General features: G+C 39.8%; 2 protein-coding genes across 2 annotated transcripts; both read right to left on the reverse strand.

Moving 5' to 3' along the window:
• Positions 1 to 4,887: 4,887 nt before the first annotated feature.
• Positions 4,888 to 5,883, reverse strand: LOC137939557 (uncharacterized protein At1g76070). Its single transcript, XM_068784836.1, has one exon. The coding sequence runs from the start codon at positions 5,781 to 5,783 to the stop codon at positions 5,079 to 5,081; it is 705 nt and encodes a 234-aa protein (XP_068640937.1). The 5' UTR covers positions 5,784 to 5,883; the 3' UTR covers positions 4,888 to 5,078.
• Positions 5,884 to 7,612: 1,729 nt separating this feature from the next.
• On the reverse strand, positions 7,613 to 17,578 carry LOC137938616 (DNA-directed RNA polymerase II subunit RPB1). Its single transcript, XM_068783581.1, has 14 exons — positions 17,255 to 17,578; positions 16,874 to 17,137; positions 14,319 to 14,606; positions 13,961 to 14,119; positions 13,392 to 13,553; positions 13,097 to 13,317; positions 12,852 to 12,993; positions 12,438 to 12,773; positions 11,978 to 12,264; positions 11,637 to 11,895; positions 8,442 to 11,482; positions 8,280 to 8,351; positions 8,009 to 8,062; positions 7,613 to 7,798 (listed from the first exon to the last, which is right to left on the reverse strand). Exons 1-14 carry the CDS (start codon positions 17,336 to 17,338, stop codon positions 7,696 to 7,698), a joined length of 5,472 nt encoding a protein of 1,823 aa, XP_068639682.1. The 5' UTR covers positions 17,339 to 17,578; the 3' UTR covers positions 7,613 to 7,695.
• Positions 17,579 to 18,362: the final 784 nt, after the last annotated feature.

The following is an 18,362-nucleotide window of genomic DNA, read 5'->3' on the forward strand; positions in this document are numbered from 1 at the left end:
TGTATTAACATATAACAGTTCAAAAATGGATTCTTGCCCCATTCCACATATCTATGTAAGTTTTCTCTTCTTCTTCCTCCCTTTCTCCGTAGTTCCTACCTTCCCTAACAGGCATCTGCATTTCGCCTTTGATGCCCCATAGGCTCCCGCAGCAGCCTCCCATACCGAGTCGCCCTTTCAGGCTTTTCCATCTGTCTTCCCTCTATATTACAGGGAGGAGTGGTTGGATTCTTGAATGCGGAATCGAAGACATGAGGACCTCCAACAAAGTGTCGGAATTCAACCCCTTAGTGTTAATCTCGATAAACTCACCAAGGTAGATGAAGTCGTCCCCATCCGCATTTGCCTCCTTGCCCATTTTCTGTAGTTCCTCTTCAGTGCAAGGATTCCCCAAGCTTTCCATAATGAAACCAATATCGAAATAGGAAATCTTACCGTCACCATTAACGTCAAACTTCTTAAACACATGCACCAATTTCATGATTTGCGCATTCTATCTACTCGTCAAGGAGAGTCCAGAGCTGCCTTCGCTTGCTGTCGGAGATGAAGACAAATAGCTAGAGTCTGGTGTCCCTGGGCGAGATCTCTTTTTTCGGTAAGGAACGATCGAATACCCATGGCTCCACTAAAATGAACCACGAGAAGAATGTGAAAGAGAAAATCAAGAGCTTCTGAAATCGGGTCCGCAGCATGAAGCATGATGCAAGGAGAAAGAATGGGAATTTTCTTCTCGCGTCGTCATCGAACTCAAGGGTTTTTCTTCTGCAGTCATCGCCGAACGGGTTATTCCCACTCTAATACCATGTAAACTCTTGGTAAAATCTTTCTCTCTTTATTCAATAATTTCGTCGATATTTATACACTAAATTACAGTTATTTATCCTAATTGCTCGGATACTAGAGGAGGACTTCTTCCTTTGGAGCGATCTTCCAAATTTGTAAAAATAGAGGAAGAAGTCCTTAGAGGTATCCAAACAATATCTACCATGGATGGCTCTTTAAATACTTCAACGTCCATATGAGCAGCCAGCTACACAACTCTCCTACTCACAAATAGGTGAGTTGCTTGCCCAGTAAGTCCTATTCATGGTCATTTGGAAATTTCAAGAACCATGATCAAGGAATTCAAGATTCATTATAGTCAATAGAAAAAAAATGCTAGACTTACCAGATCCATTACCAAACTAGATCATTGCAATTATAATTTCTAATACCCTACCAACCAGCAAAACCTATTCATATAAGTCAATACCCTGATACGCATTGGCATTGTAAAGTAACTACACTTACTTTTCACACACATTTCATCTTACTATACAAAATGTATCATGTCATTTACACACAAACATAACCTCATTGGTCATTCAACAAGGTCTTTATTCCTCAATGAAGATGAGGCACCCTACTCTCAAGATCGGACTTAGCATGCCACACTTAAAACATTTCTCAGTTTTATATTTTAATCCCTCCATCGGCATCCCGAAAGAGATCCTCATACATCCTACTCTCCCTACTTGGAAATTCAAACAATGGAAACCAGCAACACAATAAAATTCTTTCTTACAAAGATCAAACAAGACCAATTGGGCAAACAAGAAGAATTTTACGCTGACAAGTGTGCGTTCCCTTTTGTCCATGCGAGCTAACGCCTTCCCGCTCGGAAGAGTTGTCCATTCCCTTTTTTTGAAGTGGGGTTTTGACGATGATGTGTTCGTTCGAACGATCTTGTTGCACTTGTACACTTTCTTGAACTGCTTCGAGTTGAGTAAAAGTGTGTTCGACGAAATGCCCAACAGAAGTACCGTGACCTCGAACGTGATCATTTCTTGGTTCTTGAAGCTGAAGCGCGCAGAAGTGAGCCTGGGATTGTTTCACGAAACGGAATCAAGAGGAGTGGAGGTGAACAGACACGTCAGTCAGCGTGTTTTCTTATTGTGCGAGCCTTAGCGCGTTTGCATGGGGGAAGTGAGTTCCTGGGTTTACAGAGCAGAAAAAGCCGCAGTTAGCTAGGTGGGTTGAACTGGGCACAAGCAAATGGACATGCGAGACGCCTCGACATCGACGGCAATGATCGGAGGTCTTGCAACTCGCGGCCATGGGAACATAGCAGTTTCTCTCTTTCATAGAATCGTGCAAGAAAGAAGGCACAAACCCAGAGAGTGTCACCTTTACCAGCGTTTGACGCTCTTGCAGCCACTCCGGTACTCTAGCCCAGGAAGTCTCGGTATTTTCAACTGCATGAATCGTGTCCATGGAATTCAACCAAAAATGGAGCATAATGGGTTGCACGGTGAACATGCAGGGCTCCTCGCAGAAGCCCGGCAGCTGATTGAATTGATGCCCTTCCCTCGTGAATGCCTCTATGATCAATGGAGAATTAGAAGATATGGCAAAAGAGTTGTCACATTTGAGATTGGCAAGGTCTGTACAGAGCAATTGTAAGTTATTAGCCGAGCCAGCACACGAACGGCTCGAGTTCTGCTCGGTGCCGGCACGCGAGTGGCCCGAGTTCAGCTCGGTTCGATTCATTAAAATCGGCTCATTTACCTCAACGAGCCGAGCTCGACCGAAGCCAGGTTCCCTTCGTCTGCTCGCGAGCCGGCTCGAGGTGAGTCGGGACCGGTATCGGGTCGGGATCGGGGGAGCAGGAGCGGGAGCGTGCCAGTGGGGGAAAAATTTTCCTCCCCTCATCACTATCGAGCCCTTTCCGTCGGTTGTTGTCACCGTCGTCAACAGTTGCTCGTCGGTCGCCTCTGTGGTCGTCCGTTCGATTTATTCCTCTCCTCGTCGTCGCCTCTGTTTCATTCACCGTCATCGCAATCGTCTTCCCCAGCATCGTAACCCTCTTCCCTCCGCGTCGTCTCGGTGGAAAACCTAAACCAGTAAGTTCAAGGGAGAAATTAGGGGAGAAATAATCTCAAAACAACCTGCCAACTTGTAAGTATTTTTCCCAAGTAATAAACTCATGACCTTTGTACTCATTAATCCACGTCAGATTATTCCTTAACACTTCACGTCACGTGTAATCCTTCTTTTGTGACTCTACAAGTAGATAATTTATGTGGAAGCCCGCATATAAGTACTCACTCTAATACCGTGTGAAGTTGGGTCCAATGCCCATTCTGAAATGATTAACCACAAAAATCTTAAGTTTATTAGTTGGGAAAGAGATTTCCTAAGTTGACTAATCATTTGGGATGGGCCTTAGACCCAATGTATCAAAGCAAGTACTCGTATGTGAGCCTTCATCCAAATTATCCACATTTAGAGCAATAAAAGAGGGCCTACACAAAGGGGAGTATTAAATCCAACATGTATTAGTGAGTAGAAATATCTTGAGTTTATTAGTTGGGAAATATGCCTCTTAAGTTGGCTAGTCATTCTGGGATAAGTCTTAAACCCAACTTAACATGGTATCAGAATAGGTACTCATATGTAAGTTTCAACCCAAATTATGGCGAGTGTTAAAGAATAATTACACATGGATTATTGAGTGCAAATATCATGAATTTATTATTAAATGTCAAATCACAACTCGCAAAATAAAATTCAGATTTTGAATTCAAATTCAGATCGAATCTAAATGCTGCCGACCTACAATTCATCGCATGCTTAAGACACAATTCAAAAAGTCGATCTTTACATCCACCTACCGGGCACGCGCTTCCGTCGGTTTCAATCGGTTTCAACCTCCGCCCTGCACAATATCCAGCCTCTTTTCTCTCAAAGCAGGAGGGAACAGACGAAGAGAATCCCAATTATTAGCGAGAATTAGAATACAAGATTCATGGAGTGGTTGATAAAATTAACGAGGATACAGTCAAAAAAGGGGCTTCCCTCATTCTTTTTGTCTTCTTCCTCGTAAAGAGGTCACAGGAAAGCGTCTCGTCTCCTACCTCCAGGAATAAACTTGTCGCTCGTAGAAATCGCTTATCGGTCGAGCCTTCATGGCATGACCAGCTGAGGGATCATCATTCACGTCACGTCCCTGCATCGTTACTCTTCCTGTAAGTCGAGGTTATCTCATAAGAGATGAGGAAGCAGAAATTTGGTTATTACATAACCACCATTCTTAGAAACAAAAAGAAGAGAAAAACAGGGTTTGTCGGAAAGGTATCATCATCATCATGAAAGAAAACTGCTATAGTTAAAAGAGTAATCAATGGATCTCCCAGAGCAGAGACAAATATCACTGACCCAGAAAGAGACACATTAATTGATTATTATTTCTCTCTCCGTTTCATGCAAATTTTCAGACGCCATTTTTGGTTGTGAAAATTATCCTCGAAGGGTTCAGATGATGCTTCAGAGCATTCAATCTACCCAACTCTGGATTTTAAAACGTGAGAGATTCAACCTACCATGACCAGCAAAAAGAAATACCAAGAACGTGTCGGAAGAAATTAAAGAAGTAAACAACAAAACTGGTTAAAGAAGATAACAACAAAACTGTTGACATGTTGTCGAACAGAAAAAATAACACAGAAGAGGTCGAGTTCGAGTCACAGTTTGTAGAGTTGGGATTCTCTGCAGGAAGCTGTTACGGAACCTGGGTTGGGCTCCGAAACGGATAAAGACTCCAGGGATCTCGCGCGAAAATGAGAGATGATTATCTTAAACAGCTAAATCTTCGGAAAAGTAAACGTGGGTCGTTACGGGATTCATATGATTTCACAGATCTGACAGGTGATAGGAAGAAGAGAAGAACTTCGAATTCTGAGCTAAGCTCTTTCGAAATTTGAGTCGGTATTTCAGATTTTGATTTCAGAAAGAACACCATTAAAGTAATCGTTTTTTTCTGACTCGATCGTCGGAAATTTCTTCTCCCAGTGATGTCTGTCCGTCGGTCTCTACTTTCTCCGTGAACAAGACCAGAAACAAGAAACATGAAAAGAAATACAGGGCATGTATAGAGAAACACTCATTCTGAAGGTGTATTATTTACAAATAACAAATTATCGATTTCAAAACTCACATTATGATCTACCCTTTAGTAATCAACAACACAAGATGCAAAATTCAAGCTTACCCCCGCCCAGAAATTTAAAAAAAAAACAAAAATGGAAAGAAGAAATGGTTCAGAAGTGCTTGTTTCTGGTGCAGAGTTCAAGAGGTCTGGGTGGCGCCAAGGTTCTCCTCTTCCAGATGTTAATCTCCTTCCTGGGCTCCCGAGACTGGTCGGCGCCGACCGCCAGAGGCGCCGAGTGCGCAACCAGAGGGCCCGAGTGCGTCACCATGAAATCATCCTCATCATCGTCGCTGTCTTCTCGTTGCTCCTCGTCTGAGTAATACCCCCTCTGGCGGCTCAGAGCGGCACCCCGGTCGGTAGCCCGAAAATCGAAATCCCTGAAAGCCTCCCTCCCACTTGAGAACTTCCTCATCTGACCCAAACTAGGAGCTCGAACCTGCACCTCCACCTCCACCTCATCCTTATCAGCGTCAGACCTCCTCCCCGGCTTCCCACCCCGGAAGATTTTACCAATCGCCGAATAAGACTTCCCTTTCTTGCTCTTCTCCTTAACCGCCGGCGGTGCAGCACACTTACCCTTGTAGATTTTCTTCTTGTGTTTGATCTGCCCGATGCAGGAGACCTTAGGCGAAGTAGGTTCCTGCGCGTCAAAGCTCCCGTTCCTCGTCTTCCTCCTGGCCTCAGCCGGAATGATCGAAATTATCGGACCCGAGAAACCTTTACCTGCCCTGAATTTGTCCCGCCCGGGGCTGAAAGGCTGGTTTAGGAAAATGAAGGAGAAGATGCCGCTCTTGGATTTTGCCGTTTTCTCCATCTGATTACAATCCCTGTACGCTTAATTTCTTTCCCCCCTGCGAGATATATACGACTGAACAGCTAGCGCATACAAACCAACGGCCTGCCGCCTCGAGATGACAGAGACGTGGAAGGAGAGACGAGAGAAGGATAAGTCAAAGGAAGACTAAGCAAAGCCGATTGCCAATTCCCCCTGGATTGAATATGGAGACGATTGCTTTCTTAAACTTTTGTCACCATTTGGACGAATTTGGGACCCAAACATTTGCTTAATACCACAGATACCCTCTCTTCTTAAGCTGTGTTATAATTGTTATTCTATCATGGATTAAAATTTTATTAAAATAACAAAAAGGGAACATAAACATAATGTGTTGTGTTGATAGCTAATACCTCTAAAATTTAAGATGCATTAAATTTTATTCAAGACATATTGCTCATACTCTTAATACCGTTTAAATGTCGGCTCGCCCATTTATCCCCATATCACCCGACGTAAGAGAAATGTATCGATCGATATGCTTAGAGGTCCCTAATAAACATCACTTATTATAATAGTACAAAAGATGTATCACTCTATGATATTAGGATTATTCATCATGATTTTTTAAAGGTTTTATTAGTTTTATATCAATCTTAGTTATTTAAGGGTTTTTTTAAGTTATATGTATCATAAGTTCTTGACTTAAAAATCTTAAAAAAATCGAGTCACATTGATGAGTAAACTACGAAAGTAGACCTCACCAAATGGTCGAGTAAAAAACCATGGCCTCGACTCTAATTTAGAATCTTTGTTATGTTTACTTCCGACCTTGTATAAAGTATAGACGTTAAGGGTTTATATATAAACTTATGAAGAAAAAAAATTGATCATTATTATTCTATAAAATAATGAGTAAAAAAGAAATTTTAATTATTATTTCATTTTTACTAATGGAATAATAATGATCAAATTTTATTTTTTTATTTTTTATTTTTTTTCAAAAAAAAAACTAATTCTATCTCATAAGCAAATCAAAGATATTTTAGGGGAGAGTTAGTAGCCGAAAGATTTAGGTCTACTAGAAATAGTGGACCACTACTCGCTATGGTGGTCCTGTCGCGCAAATATGGAGCCCACAAGTCCCCATGTGACTTTCGAGGGACGGAAACGGTTGTGAAAATCGATGAATATGTGCGAAAAAAATAAGAGGGACATGGTAGTCATTAAAAAGAAAGATGCGCGGCCAGACTGCCCCTGGTGTCAGAAGTCAGAATTGGCGAGCCAAGGTCCGTCAAATAGGCAAAATTGGTGAAGCAAAGATAAGATATTTCCCCGAATACGCTTGTGGTCTATTTCCTCCAGCCAAAATACGCGCTGGCTCGACACACACCTTGGGTCAACGGGCAGGAGGAACGAGTACACCAGCAACCTCATAGGGACAAGGCATCTCGATTTTTCAATATATGACGCCTGCGTCAATATTTTCAGATATTCTTTATATTATTAGATAAGACATTAGCGACGTTATGTTATGTAACGTTATTTTTTGTGCGACGAGTAGACTCCGTAGTTACTTGGACAATTGAAAGAGTCTGCCCAATTAAATAAAACTCTTCTTAATATTCTTCTGTATGATCATGAGCTAACTATGCATGATCAATGAGTTCACCATTAAAATACACAAATAGAAAATACAATAATGTCCATGCTAGTGTTATCCCTAGTCAGTCTCTAACCATGGGCTCGTGATTCCACATGTACATACATTACATGAAAGCAACAAGAGAACAAAAACGTCCCCCACCCCCATACATTACATGAAAGCAACAAGTGAACAAAAACGTCCCCCCACCCCCACCCCCACCTGATTTGAAAACCGGAACTTGGCATGCAACCACCATTTAGGGTCTGAAGTTTTAAAGATGAACACCCACCTATGATTTTCACTTTACCGTGTGCTATCCTCATCCTTGTTGCTGAACTGTGGTGTGTATTGGCTTGTTGACGAGGGAGAGTAACCCGGAGCAGTAGGCGAGTAACCAGCACTAGGGCTGTACAAAAACATGGAATTGTAGATGTTCAGGAACAGTCTCACATGGATTAGTGAGTACAAGAATCTTGGGTTTATTAGTTGGAAAAGAGGATTCCAAAATTGGCTAATCGTTTTAGGATGGGCCTTGGACCCAATTTCACAGCAAACTAAACTCAGAATCGCTCCATTCCCTACAAAATTATCATGAACTAAAATGATAAAATCTCACCTGTATTGAGGAGAACTTGGGCTGTAATCTGGAGCAGTTCCAGAATTGTACGGACTGCAAAATAGAAGAACGATCAGTTTATAAGAAATTATCTTCAACCGTGAGTCATCTGTTCATCTCAACAGCAGATTCTAGCTTAGACTCTACTTCTTCCAAACAGCACTAACATGGCTCACCAAGTGAACTTTCAATACGCAAAACTAACAGATAAGACCATGCCAGCTCTCTAACAAATATTAGAAACGGACTTCAAATACTAAGATAAATGTACCTGCTCGGGCTATATGTAGGACTAGGAGGAGAATATGATGGAGAAGTTGGTGAATATGATGGTGAGGTAGGGCTGCATCAGAAGTAAAAAGGGATAAGCACAAGCAAAAGAATGAAGATTTAAGTAGCAAATTGAAAATAAAACTTTTATCTCAATGCTTACCTGTAATTTGGTGATGACTGACTGTATGGACTAGAAGGAGTTAACCTGGGACTGCTAGGGGAGTATGCTAGCGATGGGCTGTATTTTGCAGAAGGGGGATTATAGCTTGGTGACGTTGGACTATAACTGGGAGAGGTTGGGCTATAGCTAGGGGAAGTAGGACTGTACCCAGGAGAGGTAGGACTGTAAGCAGGAGAGGTAGGACTATATGAAGGAGATGTAGGACTGTAGGAAGGTGAAGTGGGGCTATATGAAGGAGATGTGGGACTGTAAGATGGTGATGTAGGACTGTATGCAGGAGAAGTAGGGCTATACACAGGAGAAGTGGGACTATAAACCGGAGATGTAGGACTGTAGCTCGGTGAAGTGGGACTGTAACTGGGTGAAGTTGGACTGTAACTAGGTGACGTTGGACTGTAGCTTGGTGAGGTAGGTGAGTATGATGGACTAGTGGGAGAGTAAGCAGGGCTAGTAGGGCTATATCCAGGAGAGCTGGGGCTGTATGTGGGGGAAGTGGGACTATAACCAGGTGATGTAGGACTATAACCAGGAGATGTGGGACTATATCCTGGAGATGTGGGACTATACCCTGGAGATGATGGACTGTAGCCTGGGGATGATGGACTGTAACCTGGCGAAGAGGTAGGAGAAAATGCCATCCCACCAATATAAGGAGAAAATTGGGCATCTGTCATAGGTGAAGCTCGGACATTTGGACTCATCAAAAAAGGTGTCATCATGCCAGCTTCAGTATATGGAGTGCCTGTAATGGGTGAACGAGATGGAGTCGTACCGAAATCCAACCCTTCCATGTAACTAGGAAGCTGGAGCTCAATTGCCTGCTGAAGCATCTGGTCGTTCAAATACAAGGCACAGTCCCCAGTGCCGATTGGAGCAAGCTGCCCAAGCATGATATTTTCTGTAACACCCCTGAGATAATCTACTTCAGCATATAGTGCAGCATCGAGAAGAATATCTACAGTTTCCTCAAATGAACATCTCATCATTGGACCCGTATCATTGCGATTAATACCATGACGGGTGATGGCCATTAAGTGTCCCCTATAAGTCATAGTGTCACAGAGAATAGCCAAATGTCGATAGTTCACATAGGACCCATCAAAAGATATGACTACACGCAACTCATCAAGCAGAGAACGCCGAACTGCCTCAATTCCAAGTACTTCAATTACTTCGATCAAATGGTTGCTGGTAGTTCTTCTGGCATCAACATCTTCATGACACATAACTGCCAGTAGATTGACACCTTCAGTATCCAGCATCCACTCCATCTCAGGTTTAAATCCATCGTTATCCTCAAATTTGTTAATCTTTCCTGACTTGATGAACACCTTATTGATGTCAGGAATTCCTCGAAGAGCCATCTCTGTTAACATGTTACCCTCTATCTTCTTGAGGAAGACATCATCTTCAGCAGATTCATCTTCCAACTCTCCTTTAGGGGCCTCATCATTCATAATACGGATACGAAGGATGAGCTTCTCTGCATTATCATCATTAAATATGCATGTTAAGTCGTCATCAAACTCAAGGTTAATCTTCTCGGCAATATCTGCCATGCTGAGTTTCTTATCCACCATCATTTCACGGTTCAGCTCAATACGCAGAAGCCAAGGAGATATCTTTTCTGGGGCAACCTCTTCATCTGGCATTTCATAGTAGGACTTAACAAAATCAACATCTTCCTCAATAATTGTGCTCATGGGATCAGGATCATACCAAACTTCTGTTGCTTGTGTCACACTACGCAGTGTGGTGTACTCCAAAGCACACTGGACATTTTTTGCCTTCTCTTTTGTTTTGTTAACCTCAGGCTTCAAGTACACAGACAGTGAAGGAGTCTTGATTTTTTTTGCAACATTTATAATTTCCCGCAACCGTGGAACACCAAGAGTAACATTCTTGGCACTCACACCAGCATAGTGGAATGTGTTTAGGGTCATCTGAGTAGCTGGCTCACCAATTGACTGAGCAGCCACACATCCTATCATTTCACCAGGGGCAACAAGCGACTGCAAAAATCTAGACTCAACCTCACCGATCACCCATTCAAATGCTTCCCGAGTGAGCCTGTATTCCTTTAAAACGCGTTTGCTTGCCAACGTGCTCCTAAGAAGTATGTTGAAGAAGAGAGTAGCATTTTTCTGAGCTTCTATGCTCATTGGATCCTCACCAGGGACAACCTTCAATCTTTCTTGGAGCTTATCAACTGCTTCAACAATCTCCATAGGATGCATATCGGATGGTCTTCTCAAGTCAACCTTAAACGTCTTCTGTGCATTCCAGATCAGTCTCTTGAGATTCACAGGCATGGGCCACGAGTTATCACCTGTTGTGGTTATTTCAGTCCCTAGCTGGTATCGATCTCCTTCCAGTTTTTGAACTTCAGCATCAAACACATTACGGAACTCTCTGATGGTCTTCAAATCCTCAACATGCTCAGGTAACATGTAGCTCGGATTCCAATTATCGTCATCAAACTCATACCTGAAAACTTTTTCGAACTCTGACTTCTTCATCTTCAAGGAATCCAACTTCTGTGTTTCAATCCAAACAGCATCCATTCCGTCTTCTCCATAAAGAAATTGAATTACATCACCCAACGAGTTCCTGACAGTACCATCATATTTGACCATAATGTCTTCCATAGCCTTCACAAGTCTTCTTTGAATATAGCCAGTTTCAGAGGTTTTCACAGCCGTATCTATAAGACCTTCCCTACCACCCATAGCATGGAAGAAAAATTCCTGAGGTGTAAGTCCACGAAGATACGAGTTTTCTACAAAACCACGACTTTCAGGCCCATAATCATCTTTTGTGAAATGAGGTAAAGTCCGATCATTGAACCCATAAGGAATACGTTTTCCTTCAACATTTTGTTGTCCCACACAAGCAGTCATCTGTGAGATGTTGATAAAACTTCCTTTTGAGCCAGCAGTAACCATTGCCTTAAGATTGTTACTCTCGGACAAGCTCTTCTGTGCACTACTACCAGCATCATCACGAGCCTTATTCAACACCTATAAGAAGTTTAACTTCAGTTAAAATCCATTACTAGATAGCCAAGAGCAAGAGAGAGTGGAATAATATCATAAGGATGGGCAATTGAACATAGTCATCGAAAATCATCATGTTTAAAAAAATAATAAAAGATATAAGAATACTGCCATTCACCTGATTCACTCTATTTTCAAATGATTCCATCATAGTCCGCCCAGGTTCTGCCTCCAACTGCTTTTCTTGTGCAGCCTTAATTAGCTCTTTCACCTCATTCTTTGCTCTCTGAATTGTCTCATTTATCTTTTCCATGGTGTTTGAATCGGCAATAGTATCCCCAATACCAATACTGAAAGCATTTTGTAGAAGCCAGTAGTTAACAAGCCACTGTGTGTGCCCCAAAAACTTCCGAGCCGCATCAGGGCCCACCTCTTCCCTGTAAAACACAAGTGATTGATCAGCAAATTTGACCAACAAATACAAACACAGACAAAAGAATCCATGTTTAAATTGCACACCATATAACATGAATGAGACTGCCAGTTGATGTCCCTAGGGTCTTTTTGCACAGAGTGCCTGAAAGAAGCTCTCCTTTCTCTATCCGAACTTGAGTATCTCCCGGTGTTATAAACCCTGTCTCGGACTCGGAGTGCCATGCTGACGTTCTAAGGAGATTTATCTGCTTTGGAATTATAAGATTAAAAACTTGCTTTCCAGTCCAAAGAGGTCGAGGCTTCAGAATTGCTGGAGCAGGTACTTTCCCATCAAAATCTTCCCACCACATTAAGATGTTCATGAAAACATCCTACAAACAAAGGATTTCAGTTCATTGGTGAAAAATACTCCCCCAAACACAAATACATAAGACTAATAGGAATTTTTTTTTGAAATGGGAAGTAATTGGAATAATGAAATTAATTTGAATAATAAATAAATAAATAATAAAAGAAGCAGAATGAAGCTGGCATGAGGTCCAACCTTCTCTATGAAGGTATCTCTTTTAGTGATCTTACGACACCCCAAGAGTGTGTCTTGAACAATACCCATAACAGGACGGTTTGACTGGGGCGAGACGATGCATTTAGGTACCATCATCAGTTCCAAAACTTCTGCTCTCGTCTCAAAAGACTGAGGCACATGCATGTTCATTTCATCACCATCAAAGTCAGCATTGTATGGAGAAGTCACAGACAAATTCAACCGAAATGTTGAGTACGGCATAATCTTGATGCGGTGTCCCATGATAGACATTTTATGAAGACTAGGCTGTCGGTTGAACAGAACAAAGTCTCCATCTATCAAATGCCTCTCCACCTGCAGAAATCAGATAGGTTAGTTAAGAAGAGGTCAAATCTTGCAATGACAAAATAGCTACTCAATAACAAAGCATGCCTTGTATCCAAGCTCCAGATGGTGATCACTACTTTTCTTCAAGTATCTAAGATCCAGCCTCTGCCCATCTTCTCTTATAATGTACCTTGCACCAGTTTTGCCAGGAGGTGGATGAGGGCCATATTCCACAAGCTCCTTCAACCTGACAATTGTGAACAATTATTTTATGTAAGCCAGATCTACGGATAAATAGTAAAGAAATTGACATTGAGAAGCCATGCAAGAAGTGGGAAGGAAAAGGATACCTATCAATGTTATATGGTGTCACAGTTTCAGGGTATGTCAAATTTAGAGCAATGCTCCACGGAACCCCCAATTCATCAATGTTAATGGTTGGATCTGGTGTGATGACTGTTCGTGCTGAAAAATCCACACGCTTACCCATTAAATTACCCCTGATCCGACCTTCTTTTGCCTTAAGCCTACTGCATATAGATTTGATAGGTCGTCCTGACCGCTGAGTTGCCTGAAAAGTAGAACAGGTTTCAGTAGTCCACAAAGCAGTACATTAAAATTTTTACTCTCTTATATTGTGCATACCCTTGGCTGACCAGGCAGCTCATTGTCAAAATATGTGGCAATGTGAAATTGCAGCAACTGAGCAAACTCTGAGATAATGTGAGCAGGAGCCCCATTCCTCTCCTGCCTTCTAAGGTTCTCATTGTGTCTAATGATCATAGCCAGTTGATGAGTCAAATCATCCTGTTTCAAAAAAAAATTAAAAAACTAAATGAAAAACTGCTTCCTCATATTCTAACAATTTTCAATAGTTGATGATTGAAACTTGAAAAATAAAGTAATAAATGAAAATAAAACTCAGCAATGCATATAGTGCAAGGTCCAAGTTTTTTGGAGTAAGTTTGACTTTAAAAATCCATAGCACAATTCATGAACACAAAGTTGTACTCAAAACTTCAGCTCATTAGTATTGCCAAGCAGCAGCTACCTATAGCTGCTCAAGCTTAATGCTTGGCAGATTAGCTTCAACAAAAGCAGTGGAAAACCATAAATAAAACATAATCACCAGAACTATCCCAAAGAAAAATAAATGAATAAAATAATAAATAAACAATAAAATTGAAATTTAGACAAGAGCCGAAGAACCTTACCTCACTTCGTGAAGATGTATCCATCATCACAGAAGGTCTCACAGGTGGAGGAGGAATTGGCAAAACTTGTAATATCATCCAGTCTGGGCGTCCATATTTTGGATTCAATCCCAAAAGGATACAGTCCTCATCACTAATCCGCTTTAGAATACCAAGTACCTGCAAGAAATGGTGCCAACCAAATGAAAAGAGTTATTTTTGTATTATATTACATTATTATAATATAATCTCTTGCTTTTCACAAAAAAAGAAGTTATTTTTCATGATCTAAAGTGATCCTGCATTGCTTGAGTCCTAAGAATATAAAGAAATGCCAAACACATTAAGAAGTAGACCAAGAACACTTATAGAGAGTTACCCTTTCCGCAGAAAGCATTTGTTTCCTTTCAACAGGTTCAGGAAGCTGTTCTTGGTCATCACTCTTCTTTTTTTGCTTGTATTCTGCAATTATCTTCATACCTTCAATAGTAAATTTTGGTTGTTGGGCCCCACAACCACCTTGGTTCTTCATTGGCTCATCTGACTCTTGAACTGAGACATTGAGCTCATCTCCACATTTTAGCTTATTTTTACAGGCATCCAGAACCCTTTTCAGCCGATGTTTTGGGTTCCTAACTTTTAGAGCTTGCTTGAACTTGTGGTTATCCTGGAAGAAGAAAATAACACTAAGGTAAGGTATACAATAACTAAATCTCATATGCAATGCGAACATGGAAAAAATTGCTCATCATCAAAGGGGCCACATATTGTGTACAGAGGTATTTAGGAACTAAACAACATTAATAAGCGAATTTGCAGTAAATTACTAAGAACCAGGTTGTAGACGACAGTAAATATGTGAATATCATTTAAAAAAAAAAGCTTACATGTTGTACTCTAAGCTTGCTTTGACAGGTGTTTCATGTTAAAGACTGCACTGCAGCTATAAACCCAAAGTTACTGCACTCAAGATTTTTCTGGAGAAACATACAGTCCCAATTTGCTTTTTTGCCCATATGGTTGTATTTTGGTGCTAAAATGCAATTTCTCAGAAGTAAGAATTTTTACTGCATTCAAAATTAAGAATCCCAACAATCACAATTTGCGACATGCCCATCTGTTTGTATTTTGGTGCTGAAGTGCAATTTTGAGGAAGTAAGATTCCTCACTGACCACGAAAAAATCTCATCTAACTCGATAACCCAAAATCTACATTGTAAAAGTGTTAAGAGATGACATAAAATTGTAATTATGCAAGTTGTTGTATGTCCTCTTATATTGTTTTTCCTTTTGAAGCATGTAGCCCTAAGGGCATTGTAGTCATTGTAAACACTTTCACATAACTATAAATATAGCTTCAAAGCAAGGGGTAGAGCATTCAATCCTCTTCCTCTTGACTTAAATTTGTCCATACACCTCTCTCTCTTTTCCTCTTCTTTGTCTCCCTTGGTTTCTTCTCTCCTCTCTCCCAAGAGCTAAAGTTCTTCGAGAAACTGTTTCTGAATCTGATCTTTCTAGAGAGAGATATGATCACGGAAAGAATCAAAAGTCATGTTGGTATCCTGTTGCATGCGAAGATCTAAATTTAAGCTGAATTTTTTGCTTCACTTTTTTAGTTGCTAATGTTGGTTGAGTTTCCTAATTGTTTTCAAAATCTAGTCAAAATTTTACCAACTTGAGTATTTTTCCTTCCTTAAAAGTTTCTTTTATTTCATCTCACATTACATTAGTTTCCTTAAGAGAAATCCTTCCTATTATGAGTTTAGTTTCCTTTTGACAAAGTCTAAAAATTTTTATTTAAAAAGTTTTGTTTCCTAATTCTAGATAACAAATAAGTTTCTTAAATCTCCCTTATTCCAAAATTATTTCTTGAATATTTTCTTCGTAAATTGGTCAAGTTGTGTTAAAGGGTAATTGTCTTATTTGAGAAATCTATTTTTAGAAAATTTCCAACTTTATGTTCCATCTCAAAAAAAATTATGAGAGATTTCTTTTAAATTTCTTCAATCACCATGCTTATAAAGGAATTATTTTTATCTCCCTCTTGAGTCAAACCTGGTAACTTTTTATTCATCTATTGGTCTAAAAGCACCTCTTATTACTTGGAAGTATGAGGAGTTGCATTATACGCCTCTTTCCATTTGAAATATGAGAATTGGTATCATTTTATTTACACCCTTAATTCATTAAAATACTTTCTTCAATTTGTGTTTGTTAAAATTACTTCAGAACAATTTCTATAGTACCCGTTACCTAAAAATATATAGGAGGGTGCCTCACTCAATAGGTGATTTGTGTTTGAGCTACCCTTACAAAGTGAGTAGTCTCTGTGTTGTGCTCTAAAGTTGGGCTATTTTTTCACCTTTGAAATTGAGCGGAATGTGTTTCAGACTATGACCGTTTTAACTAGTGCATAGAACTTTATCATACGGCGAGGAGTATTTTTGTTCTCTCACCATTATGTTGTACAAGTTGGGTTTCTTGGTAAAGAACAAAGAGATCCTCAACTTGAGGGGGAAAAGTAGAAGAAGTACAAGAAAAAGGTAACCAACAATGAAGAATTTCATGTGTTACGTGGTAATCAAATTTTATGTGACTAGAATATCCAAATAAGGGGGAGAATAAAATGAGAACAAGATGAAGAATAAAATGAGTATCCTGTCTTCTCTTGTCTCCCTTGATTTATTCTCTTCTCTCTCTCTTATCTACTTCCCTTGATATCTCTTGAGTTTATGTGTTGGTCCTATAAATCAACATAAATGACCATAACAGCCATCTGAATCCAAAGCTCTCGAAGAGGAAGGATGTTTCTTTTACTTCAAAAACCAGATAGAGACAGGTTCAATCAGAATCTCAACACTTCCGAGGGCAGATGAATAGAGAAGCCTCAGCAGTGATGTATAATTCAATAAAGAAATAGAACCAGCTGCGCACCTCACGCCCGAGAATTCTAGAGCAATTGAAGCAGACGCATCGAAGAATTGACAGCACAGTCTTCATGAAACCTATGTGAAACATAGGCTTCGCAAGCTCTAGGTGCCCGAAGTGTCCAGGACACTCTGCCATATTCGCTGTGCAGGTCTCGCACTTCAACTTTCGGTCGATCGTACCAAGCCTTAGGTCACTGAGACCCCCTGGTTTAGGCTTACCTCTTTCCATGGTCTCACTATGCTCGATCTGCACCACCGACATTTGCCTCTGCGGATACAAGAACAGTCACCACCACAAGGAACGTCAAACCAAGATTCAAGAAACAATACCCTAAACCAAGGTCTAAGCCAGTAAACTTCCAAGGTAAGAAGTTGTGGGGATTACGATTTCATCGGGGCCGAGGATGCCGAACTGAACCATTTTCACCTTGGCCACTTCCGCCGGGGAGTATGGAAACCGCATATCCATGGCGACCGATCTAGAAAGGTCCCCGAGTTAGGGTTAGGCTTCAAAAGGATTACGGAGGTAGAACTAACTGTGCTTCCAATCTCAACGAGTCCGGGTCTCAGATTAGCGTGAGTTTATACCATATACAGTTGCTGTAGTTTAGGCAAGTGAAAGAAGAAACAAAGAAGGAGAACGAAGAGCGAGCGGAGTTGGGAGTGGGAATGGAAATGCGCCAGAGAGCTTTATGCCTCCCGCTCTCAGAACGTTTTCTTATAAAGCTTCTTTACTCACGGTAAGTACAGCATTGCGCCTCCATTTACAAAGCGGGGGGAGCCGCGTTCGGACGGAAAAGTTGAAGTGAATAAATGTGTACTGGAAAGTAATTTCCTGTATTAGTGCTCAAAATTGAAAATACAGTGGAAACGTAACTTTTATAATAAGTAATTTAATGTCATATTATAATATATTAATATAATATATAATTAAATAAGGTATTTTATTAATAAATTAAGATAGATTGTAGTTTAATATAATAATTATGAGTTGATATTAAATTATTAATTTAAATAATTATAATAATTTAAAAAAATGTATACTTTTATAATGTTTAGATACTTGATCAAATTCTTACTTTGATAATATCTTAATTATCACTCTTAAATTATTAATTTAATATAATATTAACAATCATGAATATAATAAATTAACAAACATAATATTTTGTTAATAACATAAGATAGATTTTAGTATAGTATAAATTAATAATATAATTATGAAAAAATAAAATTATTAATTTAATTAATTATAAAAAATAAAAATAAAAAAAACTAAACAAATATCATTATTTTTATCATTTATAAATATAAATATATATATATGCATTATCTTAATTCTAATTTTTACAATATCTACGTTATTACTCTTAAATTAGTAATTAAATATATTATTAAAAGTCATTTGATAGAGGGTAATGTAGGTTAATACTTTTAAAACTATGAAAAATTAATTTATTTGAGAAATGCTTAATTATGAACTTAATTACTTG

Source organism: Aristolochia californica, unplaced genomic scaffold (assembly GCF_029961685.1).
Source record: "Aristolochia californica isolate CCGP_79_NKW_82.1479 unplaced genomic scaffold, dmAriCali1.0.hap1 SCAF_8, whole genome shotgun sequence".
NCBI classification, from domain to species: domain Eukaryota; kingdom Viridiplantae; phylum Streptophyta; class Magnoliopsida; order Piperales; family Aristolochiaceae; genus Aristolochia; species Aristolochia californica.